Genomic DNA, 18,162 nt, shown 5'->3' with positions numbered 1-18,162 from the left:
TTTACAACACATGAGCCTTATCAGTCTTGAGCTGAGTCTTTCTGCGGGCTGTTGGCTACACTACACCGACTAGTGACCCGTGCGCTTTGTGTTTGCACCGAGCGGTGTGTTTAACCCAGGTGACATTGCATGGCTGATACACAGAGCGACACACACATTTACATCAAATCCTATCTTCTCCAAGTGGCCCATTTGTCTCTGAGTGAGTCAGCAGGCTCTGGGCACCGCTGCAGAGCATCAGGGAGGGTCACAGGGAGACAGAGTTGTGTCTTTGATCACCCACACATGCACGCACACACACACACACACAGCACAGGATAGTGAGGGACATAGTGCTCTTCTGGGTATGTGTGCTTTCTTGCCCTAGGTTTTAATGCCATTAGCTAGATTCAAATGGAAGGACAAGCCCTACTGCAGCAACCCGCTTCCCCTCCTCCTGAGCTGCTGCACAGGAAGAAAGGACATGAAGCAAGGCCGGGATATGAACTAGCAGCACAGTACAAAGGCAAGGACAAACATGATGTGCAATTAGACATGAATAAGAATGACCTGTCTAACTTAAGAGGTTTTTTTAAAAAATCCACTACTTGCCAGGAGCTACAGGAAAAGACACAGCACTGTACGTATGTATATAAAAGTGTCTGGTTAAGTACTTTGCTAAATTAGTACAAAACCTTAAAAAAAACCTGCACATAAAGCACCTTATTTAATACATAAACAGAGTTCATCTAATTTTACTACAGCCAATTAAGAGACACGTTTCCTTTTGGTTTGACAGTCTGTCCTGCAGAATGACAAACAGATGGCATCTCGCCGTTAGTGCTGAGGCCGTAGGACTCGGAGCTGTGTTAGCAAACGGGAGGAGGGCTAAAGACTCTCAATAATGCTGGACCCAGAGTCTCTCCACTCTACTATTAACACAGCACACCCTTAAAATGGATTTTGAACGAAAGCCAGGAGAGTCCGCTGGGTAAACGGGGAGAGCGGAGTGCGTCCGGGCGTAGGGGAGCCACCGAATCTCTGTGGCTGTTTTTAACTTCGCACGTTTTGCCGAGGATTGTTTTAAAGGTTTACTGAGTTAATAAAAACATAAACATATATTTGAACCTTGGCCCATAACTTGATGTTTACGGCGTTACTAATACTCATCTTGTAATAAAGCTGTTAAGTAATAATTTTATGCTCCACAAACAACAACAACAACACAGTCCATTTTTAAAATAAATCAACGCAAATTTCTCCACATTTTGTATTATTTTCACAACAAAACGAATTCATTGTGCTCACAGGATGTATTTAGGGCTCGTCTCAAGACAGAAAAAAAAAAAAAATGACTTTCCTGCAAATCACCGCTGGGGTTTTCAGGAACACTGATGCAATTTCTAGCACCTCTGCGCATGTCACCCCTTTCCTCTCCCAGCAATCTTTCACCACCAGTCGCTTTTCATTTAAAACACAACTCCCAAAGGACAATGGGACACGGAGGCGATGATTTAATGTTTGATGTTTGAGGCACGCTTCGTCTCTGGACTTCTACCCGACATAAAACCGGAGGAGAGATCTTGCAGAGATAAATAAAGGGGAACTTGTCCTCTACCAAAAAAAGATTCTTTCCGAGAACCGGAAACATCAATAAGAAAAAAAAAAACGCTACATCCTCAAAGAACACTATAAAATTCAGTGACAACTTCATTTATGTTTAATGGTCCAAACACAAAGCTTAAAACCCGTTTTAACACGAAGGACTGGAGTCGTGCGGTTACCTGTCTGGTTCAGGGTCACGGTGTCGCTGCCCACGCTGCCGTTCTCCTGCTGGGCCGCCAGGGTTTTCAGGATAATGTGTGTGGCCCCGAGACGAGGCAACGTGACGTGGGTCAGGTGGGGGAGAGAGTTCTTCTTGGCAAACAACTGACTGGTTTCTCGCCTCTTGCGAAGGAAGCCGCCCTCGGGGAACAGCACTATCCACTTCCTGTCACGGCTGTGGTAGTATTTGTCTAGGTGATCTTTCAGGTAGACCAGCTGCTTGTCTCGGTGGGCTTTACCCTGAAGAAAAACGGAAAGGACGCAAGTTAAAGCAAACAACCGACAAGAGCCAACAGTATTTAAAACAAGAAATTTGGTCTCAGACGACAAAATGGCTCGGGCTGAATTAATTAACATCATAAAACAGAATTTTTGAGAGCGTCGGACCAACCCAAACAAATGAAAACCATCAATCAAACCCAAATCATAAGTTGCATTCACAGTGTGCAGCACTCGTGGCGCATTAATGTCATTAATGGCGCCACTGAAATGGACGCAAAAACACGATGGGCTTGGCATCACAGCGCATTAGCAGGATGAAGAGCAGCCGGATTGATTTTTAGTTAGGCCTGGTCAGAAGTCATTTTAAATGTATTAGCCTGACTCGTCTGCGTGCGTGTGAAACTGCTTGCTACACCACCAAGTTAAAATGTCAAATATCAGTGAAGAATTATTCACAGCTGGAGCTACGAAGCCAATGAATTCGCCGGCTTTAGGAGGATCAGAACCTATACATGACCTTGACACCGTTACCGTGGTTTTTTTACTGCGGATTCACATGAAGCAAAGAAAGTGCACTCCAATGTCCTGGTTTATCGTCACACTGTGTGTGCGGTGGGAAGAAAGAGAGCATTCAGAGGACAACTCTCTGTGAAAAATTAATAGAATAAAGAAGCATTTAAACTTGGATCATTGAATTTGACTGAATCATCCAGAGCTGAAGGTCTAAAATAGTGTAGTAAGAAACCAGGGGCTTCAACTTTTTTCAGGTCAAGGACCCCAAACTGATGCCGAGATTAAGTAGGGACCCCCTACCTACCTACTATATGTGTTCTATATTAAATGCAGCCTAGTGCTATTTATAAATATTTTGTTATCATCACTTTGCATTCAATATTAAGATATTAAAATATATATATATTTTGAAAAAATTGAAAACGTGCAACAGTAAGTTGGCCGTGCAACTGCCATAAATATACCTGACACACACACATATATATTAAAACATAAACTGTCAAACATAAACATACCTGACACATAAAGAAATTTAAAAATTAAATATATACATATATATATATATAAAAAAGGTTGAATCAATCAAAGATTTCTGCAGTACCACCTGTTGAACACTTGTAGTAGACGACATGTCTCTTAATGTGAACAACCTCCTCTCACATACTTTAACACAAACATTCCTGCAGCAATCCTACAATCATGAAGGCTGTAATGTTCAGTTTCCGAACTTAAAGGTTGATAATGTGGTGTTGGAGGTATGTTTCAGTGAACACGTAAAGCCCTGTCCACGTATAGGACACAACTCTTAAGCTCCCTCCACACAGATGTTGCCCATTGCTTTGTAGCTTGCCTCATTGAGTCATTGCCTACCTACATTTTTAGGTTCAAAGCTTGTAGCACACATTGTTTATGAAGGAAGGTAGAGTTCAAAGTTTATGTATAACTTATTGTTTATTAGAATACATAAGAGTAAAGGCATTCATTGGTTGCCCATCACTTTGCAGCTGGTCGCCAATGGACGCTCTAGGCTCTGGTTGCCCAGGTAACCCTATCAACTCAAAAAGTATTTCTATTGTATTCACAGCTCTTCTTGCCATCACCTCTCTTAACTTGAAAGAAAACCTGCTAACCAACATCTGGGTTCACCTGACGTTCTGAGCTTGGTGACTTGACGGTTAAAACAAAGTTGACCGTGTGTCCGTGCGGTAAACATTCATTTGACGTCACACCAACACAAGGCTTTTCATTGCTAAAGCTACAAATTGCTGAATTTCATCTAAGATTGTGTTCTTGTCACCACATGGCTGCTAATTTTGTCCTTTGTGTCGTTCAACATGTATTATCTCCAACACCAACATGAGCAGCTCTGCTCCGATCGTCGACGCTTGAATCACACAGAGAAACTCAACACAGCTGACTAACGTTTTAGTCATTACAGAACGGAGGATGACACACCGGCTCACAATTATAAACGCTCACGACGACGTAGACCACTCAAGTAGGTTACAACACAGGCTCCGAATAGATCCACTGCAGAACTATGCACCAAGCTTAAGAAATGTCAGAAAGCGAAAGGAAAACTACTCAACCATCTCGTAAAAGATCATAAAGTTCACTTTTAGCAAAAAGGTGCTTCAGCAGTATGAAGGTCTGCTGTACTAGACTGCATTAGCTTCAGCACCTGTGAAATTGTGAATAGTTTGCTCAGTGTACCTCAGTAATATTCAAAGGAAGGTGCCCAATTTGACAAGCAAATGACACGACTTTGCTCGACTGTAAAAGTTCCCAACATATACATTTGTAGAGGTATGTCTATGATAAACCATCTGGATGTAACTTCATTTAAATGAAGAACAAGCATAGTCAACACTTTCTTTATGTGGTTTAGCCAGATGCTACGCTAGGTTCCTATAGACAGTCATTTCTGAGACCTTTTTTCCAGAATCACTTGATTAACACACACATTAAGAGCTGTTTATGTGCATTATATGTGTATTCAGTGTAAAAACCTTTCAGACGTGGTGAAGTGAAGGCGAGACAATAAAACGAAGGTAACTGTGGTAACTCCAGCCATAAAACAGGCCGTGTGTGTGGTGCATAATGATGTTTTGGAGACATGTCCGTCAGCCTGAGTGGACAGCACATGCCGGGGCGGCCGGGGCGTCTGCACGCTGCGCCGTGTGGATGTGAGAAGTATTCTGAGGAAGGATGTCGAGAATGCACACACAAGGGTGCCAGAGGGTATCGCGGGGAGGCGAAGGGGATGGCAGAAATCACCGGGCCCGCTCAGACTTTCCACTACAGCCCCGTCTGGCTGTTAGCAGGCTCGGGGTGCTTCACCCTCGGCACAGTGCCTGATGAGAAATTCCACGGCAAAGCATTTCCGTGACCTAAAAAATTTAATTCCCTCTCGCCGTTGCTGTTTCTGCAGCTCTAAAAAAAAGTGAGAGATGAGTGTGTAGGCTTTTTTTTTTTTTTTTTCATTATTCATTTTCCAGACAAAACAAATGTAGACAAACAGGGTTTGGCATCAACAGAGACGAGCCACTGTTGTTCTCGTTTCAATTGAAAACTCTGTTTAGCGTCATGGGGAAAATGCGACCAATGGGGGGAAAAACAATGAAGCAAACAAATATATGTAAACAATTTATACAAGAGTATGACGGATGGGTCGTAGAATAAATAATGCTTTTCTATTTTTATTCCCGGTTAAAAATAATTCTGATGACACGTCGCTGCGTTCGCTGCCTGGAGTCACGACAGACTCCTAAACTGAGACGTGAATAGATATGCTACGCGTGCACCTGCCGCTGCTTTGACTCCAGGTGTTTCCTGGCTCCAGATGGCGCGGTGCACGCCGTCCTTACGCCTCTCCCTCCTTTGTGTTCACCAACTTCCCTCCGGACATGTGTGCGCTGCGTGTTTTAAGGTTGTGTGTCTCGTGTGATACGTCTTTCAAAAACCTTAAAGCTGTTGAGGCTTCTCAACATCATATTCTTTATATTTATTATTGTGTTGTCTTCTATGTCTACATATAACATCTCATTTTTTGTTTTCATATGTTTTCTTGTGCTACCTACAAACTTTAGCTTTTCCCACCTTCATTTATGAGGCTGCAGTTTCAACATAGGATGTCCCGCACACACAACATTTTAGCATTTAGCTTTGACCGTTGGCGTCTAGAAGTCAAGACACTAACAATTTAAAGGAAATTTCAAATAGGAAACGCAAAAGGAGGCTGTTGGGAATATCAACACTTCCTTCTCACATATGGGCTTTCCTCATAGACCAAATAAACTCAGTTTGAAGGCAGCATTTATTTGAATCGAGGACAGAAAGACTTGTGTGCATTAAATATTAAAAAGTCCATAGAGACATATTTGTAATAATAGGCTATATAAGTAAAACTGACTTGACTCACAGTCCATAATACCACAATACAAAAAGAGATAACCCATCAGAGTCTTCCGAGTGAATCCTCCCAATCTTAGGACAGTCTGTAATGAATCTGTGCTCCTGGCCTCAAATTAACCTCTAGGACTGACATTCCAGGAATTCCCTGACCAGGAGGCCGTTGACTCCAAGCCTGCTTCAACTCCTCCTTCCCGCCCCACACACACACACACACACACACACACACACACACACACACACACACACACACACACACACACACACACACACACACACACACACACACACAACAAAGGGTCTCATAGTTTGACCCAGCTGGAATCAGTAGCTCTCCCACACCGTTGTTCACTGACACTCTCCTTCTAGGGACACCACGGCCGTAAGACGCTGTGGCTTCATTTTACACTTGACATACTGAAGTCTTTGTTTTGTGTTTTCTTTTTTTTCTTTTTTTTTTTTACATGACGATCCCTGTAATCAGCTCACGGGTCCATTTGACTTTGGTTTGCAAAAGACGATAAGCACACAAATCCGACCTTGTAAAAGAACATTGGCTTCTTTGGTAGACAAAGGTGAGCAACCATCCGGCGTAGCTCTTTGTCTATGTCACTTTCTGTCTTTTTAGAGTCCTCTATGCACACAAAAGTATTACTGCTGTAAATATCTCTGAAAGACTAATGCTCTTTTTAATTTTACTTTTTTATTAAAGGTGTTGATGCACACCACATGGACTGATGTTGAGATTAGAGATCGGCTGATACATTGGCAGTGCAGCCCATACATCGCCGATCCCCCACTAACAGAGTGCGTGCAGCTGGAAGCTGGAAAATGCTTAGCACTATTAAAAATAAGAGTTTTTGGTTATTAATTTATCTGACTTTAGAATGGCCCCTACTTGTGACCTACATCCTTTTACCTGTTTATTTTTTTATTTTGTAAGCAAAAGAATGTTCTTTGAGTTCAATAAATGTTCATGTTTTTGGTTAAACTGAGACTTTATCATGTAAATGGGGGGATAAAAAGCAGCATTAGCTCCAAATTAGCTCATCTGCCAATGCAATGCTGGAAAAAAATAAAAAATAAAAGGTGGCATCAGCCCTAGAAATCCATATCTAGTGGAGATGAAGACAAAAACGACAAATAAAGACGCTGATAATCTGCACGAGTATCAACAGTACAGGACATACTAGAATACGGGGAGGAGCTGTGTACTAGTGATTAGAGAAGCAGCTTTGGTCCCGGTGACATAACTGGTTTGAATACAAACATATAAACAAGGCAAACAGAGCTGATACGATGGAAACTACCAGGACTTTAAACACTCCAACGTCCACGCAACAACAAACAGCCGACTGCCGTCTTGCTGCGTGGGCCACTAGTAGCCGAGGTTGAATGAGTTGGGTTCAGACCTAAAGTTTTGTGCTTTTTGTCTTCAGACCCTCGGGGGAAAAATAACAAAAGTGTTGACGAGTGGGAGAAAACAGTCCTCTATTTCTCAGCGATGAGTGTAGCTGCAGCCCTTGAGGCTGTAATGTAATGACATGTTTAAAAACGCGATGCAGAAACTCTTAATGCGATGATTATGTGTCATTAAACGTTGGGCGTGACGATAAAACAAGAGTAAACATGCTAAATGCTTTGGTCTCTTACCTGTCTAATGAAGAAGTCCCCATGGATGAGGGACACTAGGCCGAAGTTGGTGTATTTGAACACATGGTCCATCAACCACATCATTTTTTGTACCACCTAAAAAAAAAAAGGAAACTTCAATTAACATTCGACTTGGAGGAGCCAGTACTACACTGATACGGCCCCATCTGAGCACTTCCGCCCTCGTGACGTGCAGCGCTGCAGATTTGGCTTACTGTCCTTTCAGTGCTAAGAGGATAAACTGGGCCAGGGAAGCAGTTGTTGAGGCAGATCATGTCATCATGTTTGAGCACTGCGGCGTCAGCCTCAGCCCAAAAACAAAACAACAACAACAACAAAAATAAACACAATAAACACAAAACAACACAGCAGCACCTTATCTGTATTTATTTATACTACGTGAGATGTGCCGGGGTTTAACCGACTGTTGATCTCTAGTGATCAACGTGAAAAATAAAATGCAAATCACCTCTTGACTCTTGGCACGTTTGTTATTAGTTACCTGAGAACTCAGCTGCTGAACAGTCAAACTCACACTTTTAATTTGAATGCAGCAAACCACAGCACTGTTTTCTGCTGCCGTCATTCTCCACTACTACGTGGGTTGTTTTGAAGAGCGCAGTGTCATCTGATGGCAACAACACTTTCCTGAACTGCACAAAATCCATCCATTCAAGGCCGTCAACAAGCCAGTATGTGAAACAGTCAAAATCCATCAATCAAGTACAAAATAAATTAATTAGAACGCATTCAACTCTGGTATTTTCTAGTTTTCAAATAGGACTTTTCCTTTAACTCAACTGTCAAACACGCTTTTCTTTGCACGGCCGTCATTTGGCTAAACAAACTGACGGCTGAAATGCTGACCAACCTTTCACAATGAGTTTTAAAGGACAATTCCATGACACATGTTTCCCTCTGACGAAGCTACCGTGGCTCCACGGCTCATGCTAACATTGGACTCAGCACGTTCGTTGTCGAGATGAGAATGATGAGTCGCACAAAACGGCTTACAGCGTAGTGACTAGTGTGCGATCTCTGCAGCAGCGATTCTCCGAATAAATTCTCAAATAAATTAATGAGTTAACTTCGGGTCAGATGCAACAAATGTTTAAAATCATTTAATAAAGTTTGGGAAGCTGCACTTTATCCAACTTTACCCTAATCTCTGAAAAGTAAAGGTCGCAAAGTTAGCATGACCCACACAAGCTAATACACAAGGTTTAAATAAACTTGAATCAAAGCTTTAAACTAGTTTTTAACCCTATTTTTTGGGTTTGCAGTAACAAAGGAACTCCTTATTCGCATAAAGCAGAATACAGAATATGCAGAGCAGCCTGCACGTTCAGACTTCCACATTTCTTTTCATTTACGCTGACATCACGTGTGGCAGATTTCCTAACGGAGGCCCACATAAAGTCGCACGTGTCTGTCTTTTCTTACCGTGCCCTTGTCTTGTAGGCACATCATGAGAGTGCACACGTCTCCTGTGGACTGGTGGTTGACGATGACCATGGCTTCTTCCTCGGAGATCGGCCGCACGTCATCACCCCACTCCGTTACTGCCGGGCGAAACGAAAACAGACACAATCTGATCAAACGTGTAGTGCGAAGACTAACCAACTAGTGTGTTGCCGCGAGGGTTTTTCGTGGAAAAACTTCTGTTTACGTTCAATATTTCTCCTTAATATTTGAAATGCTTATGTTCCGGGTCTAACAAACAAAAGGACGAGGTTTCACAATAGCTCTTTATACTTTATTTTATGTGCTATTTCAAACTCAGAAGGGCATTGATTCCACTCTGATCACAATCTCTCAGTGATAATAGTCTAAAATCAACAGGAATCTTTTTTTTTTTTGGGCCAAAACTATTACAACCAAAAAAAAAAAAAAACATCTCATGTGTATATCTGTCAAGAATACACACATTTCTGTCTAGATGTGTTTAAAAGTACATATTTCCCACGCTTTTTCCAAAACTAAGTGAAGATATTATGCTAAGAACTGGGTTAAGGCAACATCTTTGCTTTTAACATTAAACATAATTCAGTCAACACAATTATGGAGAGAGCTCAGGCTAGTGTACACAAAGAAATCCACTTCATCCCCGTCAGCCGTTATTGTTTAAAACTGACAGCGTGTCCCTTACTGCTCCCAATTCCACGAGTGTCCTGACGACAAACTCCTGGACGTCCTGAATGGGTCCTGCAAATATTTACACTTTGCTGTAAAATGTGGTCGAGCGAGACCGAAACTTCAGGGGTAGTTTAGATGATAACCACAAGTCCGGTGGGATTTTGTGCTTTTTGCTGTCCTGGATCACTCATTACAGAACATTTATATTGATTCATGCAGTGACTGAATTACAAAATGTAAGTTTTTGGTTTAAAATAAGAAAGGAGAAGTGAGTAGGAAATTATCTCGCAATCACTTTCTCCATTAGCCACTTGGACCCGAGCACAGGAAACCACCCGAGACTTTCAAAACCTGTGGCACACTCAGCAGTCAACACGTGTTTCATGGCGACGCTATGAGATTCACTCACACTGGCAAAGAAACGAAAACCATTCATGGTTTGAAAAGGATTCAAAATCAACTTATTTATAGACATTTTACAGGTTTCTGCCAAATTAAACACACCGTCGTTTCATTACCTGCTCCTATAGAGTCACACATGTCACGTGGAGACAGGAGACACTTGAATGTAAATTAAATTCAGCAAACTATAGCGAGGATATGTGAAAAAAAAAAAGAACTCCGGCCACGTGAACTGGGCCGGTTCCAAGATGAAGTAATCTCAACTATGAGGTGACAACCAATGAGAGAAACTGATACAGTTGATATATGATGCAATCACTAGAGTTACACAAACATTTACCGCAAGGAAACACTTGTCCCAGGCTTCCTCGGAGGGTTCGGTGAACCCAGATGGACAATTAGTGTTTCTGATAGTATTTTCTTTTCCCGTCTAGAGTGGAGACGGCGAGAGGAGCCAAAACGCTCGGCCCATACACAAGCAATATATTTATGTTCTGCATTTGAAACATTAGCGGTGGGAAACTAACGAGAGAGTTACCCAGGCAACCAGATGCTGGAGCACTGTCAGATCCAAAGTGATCGGAGATGAGTAAATCAATTTATACTTGGTATAATACACCAATCAGCCACAACATTACGACCCCTGACAGGAGACGTAAATAACAGTGACCATCTTGTGATAATTAAATGTTCTGCTGGGAAACTTGTGGACCTGGCATGTGGATGTTACTTATGGTGCATTTCCACTAGCACGTTACGGCACTGCACGGCATGGCAAGGCACGTACTATATACCATATAGTACCTCCTCGACACAGGCGGAGTCGTCATAACACGGCTGCGCGAAACTGCTGTGACGTCACGACCAGAACAACAACAGACGACAAAACACGAGATGCAAAAAGACGACATTTGAGGGTAAGCTAATGGTTGCTAACGCTAGCTTGGTAGTCTTTACATTGGGGTAAGAGTCTTGTGTTTATTTACAGTCTGGTCGGTCGTTAGCGCTTATGACGCTTCCAGTGACGACACCCGTTTGCCAATCAGTGGAAGGCAGACGGCTGACGTTATGTTTTAGTGTCGCTTTGGCTCGTTTCGAACCAGGGCTGAGACGATACCAAAATAGTACCCGATGCAGGTACTACATGCTAGTGGAAACACGCAAATGCCGTGCCGTGCCGGTGGAAATGCACCATTAGACATGTACCACCCACCTAGACCAGACCAGACACCCCCACCACATATCAATGAAGCTCCTTGATGACGGCAGCCATAGCCAGCAGGATGCACCCAGACACAGACACACACAAAACAACACAGGGTGTTGACCTGGCCTCCAAATTCACTAAATCCCAAACTGATCCAAGTATCTGTGGGATGATCCACACAAGACCCAAAGGCCCCCCTTCACTAACACCACCACAGGACATCCTCAGGAGCAGCCGTCAGTGTATACAAGGCTGCATAGCTTCAAAGTATTAGCATATTGATGTCTACTTGGCATTAGTCGAACTTGTGGATCTTTTCTTAATGTGAGATTACTTTAATTTTCAGTGTATAATTCAGCGGGCCCTCAAACACCACAGTCTGAGTATTCTCAGTTTAGAGACGTAATCATGAGGCTCTGTGTCAACACACAGCGTTATTAGTAGACGTGTGAGTGAGGGAGCTCCCTGACTGAAATAACATTTCTCATTTGCATGAGCACCATGTTCAGTCTACGTCGCGCTACAACGCGAGTTGATGCCCAATCGCAAGCCAGTACATACATTACACATTAATACAACGCAAAATGTAGCATTGTATGATCTGACAAAATGATGTCGAGATGTGACTCATTTTCTGGTTTATAACTCTGTAGCCGGCTTCATGTGAATGTCACAGGCAGAGAGTTTGGATTAATAAAACTAAGGTGAAATGGCGATGACACCAAATCAACGATGAACCAGCTATTGTTCAGTCACGTCAATCAAAACTTAAGATATAATGCACATAGCTTAAAGCTGGAATCATGGACCTTTTAAAGAGTGAACTGACGATGCAACCACAGCGTAATGATAAGTGTTGTACTCTTGTAACTGAGGCAGAATCTGTCTCAATATCAGTAACGACAGACATTTTAACACACCTCATGTAAATAATACAGATCAAATCGACACCTAACCTTTTCCCAAACAACAAATTCAAGTTTTATGTACAGTGTACAAGGCTGAGTGAAAATCAGCATCAATCAATCAGCCGTGACAGAAAATAATTTTCCAGGAAATGTTTTGTGTGTCTGCTCCTGTCACCAATCACACATATCGGATTTCATCAGGCTGCTTTGTTCTCACACCAAGGACAGTTCTGGTTTTATCATTGGGCGCGTTTCAACCGATATATAGAGGAAAAGTAACGCTGCATACAACTGAACAGTCCTGGTATTTTGTTAGGAACAGATAAAACATTTACTGGCGCTCAGTTTGCATACACAACAACGTCACTGTTGCTCTTCTGTCCGTGACTCGATGAAGCGAACCCAAGCGTTGTGAAAGGTCGAGCAGATCTTTCCTGGAGCATAATCAGCTCCCAACAGAGAAACTGAAACCTTTTCTTGCCACAGCGGGTGCCGCTGTCAGGAATGCCAAACTCTAATGTCAAAAGTGTGGGAATTTCTTAAACACAGTCCAATTTAAGTTGCACACTCACTAAAAATGAAACAGCCCACAATCAAGAGAGAGAGAGGACCCGTCAGCTTTTTGACTCAGTCAGTATTTTAACTATTGGTTAAACTATTGGTGTTGGTAGGGATGAGCATCAAGAACCGGTTCCTTTAAAATAACTGGTTACCAGCGGTTCAGTTCATCAGTCTTCATGCTTATCGATTCTTTTCACACCAAATCTTTAAGTTGAAGCTTGTCATTCACACCACGTGACGACAAAGAAGACGCTGGAGAGACTGAAAGAGTCGAAAGTGTGGCTTCGCTTCACTAAATGGGACAGTAACACAGTAACAACACCACCAACATGCTGAAGCATTTGTCGATGACGCAAGGCATTAAATACATGTCCTCAATCTCAATCTCTGCTCTCTTAACAATTTCCTGTTTGTTCACTTACACAAGCTCTTATCTCTAGTTTAGAAACTCAATAAAATTTCTTTTGTTTACATGAAACCATGAACGCCTACTTTTTTCTAAACCAAAAGTTCACAGTAGAAATTGATGAGGCAATGGATGAAGAGTTGGATCGAAGAGAATCGATGATGGCATCGGTGTCGCTATAATCATATCAGTGCCCGTCCCTAGTTGTTGGTTGAGCGTTTGGGAGTTGTAGTTGTGAGTTAAATCAAACACTAAATCTACACTAAACCTGTTCATAGCCATCATGTTAAAACATGTCATGACTATGCTTCAATAAAAGTTTAATAGGTTTAATCCTCTTTATTATTTCGTGTTTATGCAAATGACTAATACTACTCAGAAAATAATTGATTGTTTAAATAAACAGTTTGCATTTACGATAAGACACTGAATCGTTTCCAAGAAGGAGTTACACAGTCTCCTTTACTACGTGGGAAGTTAACAGACCCTCACTTCCTTTTCTTCTCGACAAATGGTCCCAACCCAACAATGACCAGTGTGTATCGGTTCCAACACGAGTGGATCCCCCCATGCTTTCTTTCCCTTGATTTACACCATCAGGACTCCATTCAGAAAACACACGCCACTTCACTCCCCATTCACCGGTATCCAATTGTTGACAGGATACACATGGGAGCTGCAACAAAGGAGGAAATACAGCTCATGTGAGATGAGGGGTGACAACAAAAGCCCTCAAGGAGAGCATGTTGTGAGCTTCCTTTGCAAATTAAACGCACTTCAGTAGCTTTGCATATTAACAGAGAACCAAGGAACCGAAAAGGTTCAGCTGGGCTGCAGTTTTCTGTTCTCTGTGTTATTTTTTTTTGTTTTTTTTAAACTGGTGATCTCCACAGTTTAGGGTGTGTCTGACCAGTTCCAGTTCTGTGTAATGCAAATGTTGCATCAGATGGGCCTCAGGGTGCAGAGCGAGTGTGTGCTTTCCCTCTCGAGGGGAGTTAGCATTAGCTTTGCTGGCAGATAAGCGTTCACTTTTTTTTGGGCAGCCACAAAATAGTATTTTCATGAAGCAAGAACATGACAGAAATGGAATTCAACACAGCTGCAAGATACAGAGCAGACATATTTGGTGCATGACAGAATAGTTTCCCATTACACAAGTGGTCTTGCAGATTTTCTTCCAGGAAGAAAGAAACTTGCAAAACCAAATGTGACTTTTGGTTGTATATCTTTCACATCGAGGCTGTTTTTGTTATTTGACGGATGTTTTTATATGAAATGGCATTGTATTGTAATAACAGCGCATAAATGTCAGGATTTGATGTAGAGATAACGGTCAGAAGAAGAAAAATGAAACATAGCAGAGACTGAAAACCATCTTGCTCTTACTGTACGACAGCACTGTCTTTACACACAGATGCACCAAGGTCACACACTCCTCGGGGTTAGTAAAAAAGCCACGGTAGAAAGTGAAGAAAGCATAACGTCAAACTGTTACACTCATCTAAGATGTGATTTATTTCCCCTAAGAACAGCGCCTCTGGTAGAGTTGTTGACACCAACGTTAAGTGAAGTGCATGTTTAGTTTTGAAGTCGTCCAAAGAGCCAAACGCTCTCAATCATGAGGCTAAACACAACACGTTTGGCTTCAAAATGAATTAAAGGACACGGCATCAAAATAAAGTGAACAACAGAAAAATGGGTCAACAATATTCTATGTAAATACACCTGATGTAATAATGTAAATACAGCCATAGCGCAATATTAATGCAGTAGAAATCACAATGAAGCAGACAACTTCGCTTTCACACAAAAACCTCAAACATAGGAAGATAGAACATGATCACATGTTGTCGTGCAACAACCGAAAGGTTGGTGGTTCGAATCCGCCCTATCCCTAGACCAAGACTGTTCGTTGTGTCCTTGTGTGCAAGACGGTTAACTCATTGTGCTCCCAGCGTGTACCCTACTGGTGTATGATTGCGAGTGAGTGATATTTGGTGGTGGTGGGATAGGTCGTTTGTGCGTCCGCCCCAGGGCAGCTGTGACCACTGAGGTAGTCTAACACCACCATGGTGTGACTGTATGATGTTATCCATTATAGTCAGTAATGGCCCTAGAGCACAGGTCTTCAACAGGGGGAGTCACAAAATCCTTGATTGATTACACATTTTTATATATTTTTATTTTTTTTCCCCCCTTAGATTTACTTAAATACACATTAACATGAATCCAACACATTTTAATAAAGGGATAAATGGAGGCAGAAGATGTTATCTTTCAGTTTGATATAGATCACGTATAGTAGGTAGGGGGGATCCATATTTAATCTCTCCATCAGTTTGGGGGTCCTTGGCCTGAAAAATGCTGAAGACTCCTGCCCTAGAGTAACACAACTTTTATCTGAATATCATTGACTGAGCAGATTCGCTCCAATTTCCCAATAATACTAAGAGGTAATTATAAGAGATACAATAACGAAAGAGTAAAGTGTAGTGAGATTATATTAGCTACATTTCAGCTCTTTAAAATTTTCCTGCCAATTGTTGAGTTAAGCTGGACACTTGTATTGTGCTCGTAATGTAAATGACAAAGCCATTAAAGACGGACTGACCCGATGTGGACCGGTATCATCGAACCAGTTAGAGACGGTTGATTTAAACCTCTTCTTAATCCGCTCAAAGGTGAAATATTCGTGCTTAATAATACCATGTAAAGGCACGCGCCGATTGTTTCTCTGCGGTTGGAATAAATACATTCCTTCTGCGCATGTTTTGCAGCGCGTAGTGTAAACATTATGTAATGCGTCGAGTTTCTAAAGGAAACATAAACATGGAGGCAGCAAAACAACGAGTTGTGCAAACACCAGATGGAACAGATGGAACGAAGCCAGAATCAATTTCGACAGCAACGTTAAGAAAAAAAAAAAAAAAAAAAAGGTAGCCCCACCTTGGTCATCTTTATCTTCTGAATGAATTCAAACTATGCTGGGGAAAAAATGTTTTGTTTGTTTTAATCTTGGCAGTTTTGATGCTCCACAGCTGCAGAACCACTTTGCATGATGTTAAATTCTGATTGATGTCTTGGTGCATGTCAGCGCATACACCTCATCAGATCATTTTGTTTGAACTCTCTAATCAGAAGGATTTAATTCGGGTTAAAGAAACACTGTGGCGGTAGTCGGTACCTAATGGGTTTTTGGAGAGAGTTCAGTTTCACCAGCTGTGATGTGCACCTTCAAATAAGCCGACGCCGATTGTTCCACTCAAACAAAAATATCAACAGGAATTCAAAAAATAACTTGTGTTCATAATTAGTTTCATTCAGAGAAGTGAACAAAAAACAACAAGGGGACCAGGACTAGGACTAGAACCTGGACTAAACAGACCAGGACTAGAACCTGGGGCAGGCCCAGAACCAGGACCAGGACTAGAACCAGGACTAGGACTAGAACCAGGAGCAGGACTAAACAGACCAGGACTAGATCCAGGAGCAGGACTAGAACCTGGACTAGAACCTGGACTAGACCCAGGACCAGGACTAGATCCAGGACCAGGAATAGAACCAGGACCAGGACCAACCAGCAACCAACGGTTACTGAAATAAACTTACATACGTTCACTGTGTCAATTATACACCAGTCAAGTATAAAGAAAAGCTCTTTTAGGTGAAGTCATTGTCAGCGCACACTGCACTGAATGAGGTGTAAGATCGTCTGTCATGACCCAGAGGAGAAAGGCGTTCAAGCAACCCATCATTGAACGACTCCTGCGTGAGTCACGGTAAAAGGCTAAATGGAATCGTTTATGATACAGGTTGTAAGATGGTGTCATTCCACCTTGAAATTCAACCCCTCTGTGCTCTACGCTGGCTATTCAGCATGTTCACAATGAGATTTAGTCACGTAATGGTAATGCACAACTTACTCATGCAGCAGATCATTAGCAGATATCGGAGGCCACACACACACAGCGGCCACAAGCAGAAGCGGCAGCTGCAGCTGCTCAGTGCAGGGCGCTGTTATTATATTTTATTGCATTATATTATGGTGACATTTCAGACGGGCCACTTAGACTTTTGTACTTGGTAATCTATGGTGTATATATAAAGCAACAACAGGTCTGTCATTGCTCATTATCCGTTCTTTAGTAGTATCGTCCAATATCGTGGATATCAAGTGTTATTGGCGTGTTCAATTCAGGCCTTTGTTTCACCTCCCGTCCTCTGAAGAATAAGACCAATCCTCACGAGAGCGGGAATTGAGAGCATACTTCGAGAAAAATGACACATCTGTGACACTCGGGACAGGGGTGGGCCGGGTGTGCGCCCCCCCCCCCCCCCCCCCCCCGAAGGCAATGTCATTTCATAAGGAGCGTGCCTTCGACGCCCCGATGAAGTCCCCCATTGTTGCGGGAGAAGAGCATAAATGATATCACAGAGATGGGTCATCTGTCAGATAGAATACATTAGGGAAATTGTCTTTGAGAGATGACACAGTTAGCGCGGCAGGATGACAGCCACGCTGCAGGCGCAGTGTCTAATCCGGTATCTGTGGTCAGCTAAACGGTGTAGCGCTGACCTTGCCGCCCGTCCCCGTCCCCGTCCCCCTCTTCTCTCTAAAGGAGAATTGGCAAGGCATCACAACATCTCCGTCACAAAGGGCGGCTGCCCACCTGAGTGTGGCCAAAGAGGACGGAGGCTCACAGAAGAGGGGGTAAATGTTTCATTCATGTTCAGGCTTTTTGTTGACAGTATCAACTCGGTGAAGAGCGACCATTCGCAGGAAAGTAAACCACGTTTGGCCGGCAGCTAAATCTGTCAACTGACACATTTATGAACTTTAGAAATATTAGGAGTTATAATGTGGAGCGCTGAAGCAGCTGTGGCTGCTACAAGCAATATTTTTTCAATCCATTAATGTATGGATTTCTTTAGAGTAGACA

The 18,162-nt window shown here is 42.5% G+C and overlaps 1 protein-coding gene across 1 annotated transcript in view; it reads right to left on the bottom strand.

The window, feature by feature from the left end:
• Positions 1–18,162, bottom strand: part of lpgat1 (lysophosphatidylglycerol acyltransferase 1) — a 50,950-nt gene that overhangs the window by 21,770 nt on the left and 11,018 nt on the right. The window contains exons 3-5 of the mRNA XM_047573807.1: positions 9,046–9,164; positions 7,603–7,698; positions 1,764–2,043 (exon numbers count right to left, since the gene is read on the bottom strand). Of these exons, the coding sequence (XP_047429763.1) occupies positions 1,764–2,043; positions 7,603–7,698; positions 9,046–9,164 (495 nt within the window). The remainder of the gene's footprint in view (positions 1–1,763; positions 2,044–7,602; positions 7,699–9,045; positions 9,165–18,162) is intronic.

This window comes from Mugil cephalus, chromosome 21 (genome assembly GCF_022458985.1).
Source record: "Mugil cephalus isolate CIBA_MC_2020 chromosome 21, CIBA_Mcephalus_1.1, whole genome shotgun sequence".
Classification (NCBI taxonomy): Eukaryota; Metazoa; Chordata; class Actinopteri; order Mugiliformes; family Mugilidae; genus Mugil; species Mugil cephalus.
This window is presented reverse-complemented; position numbering and strand designations above follow the sequence as displayed.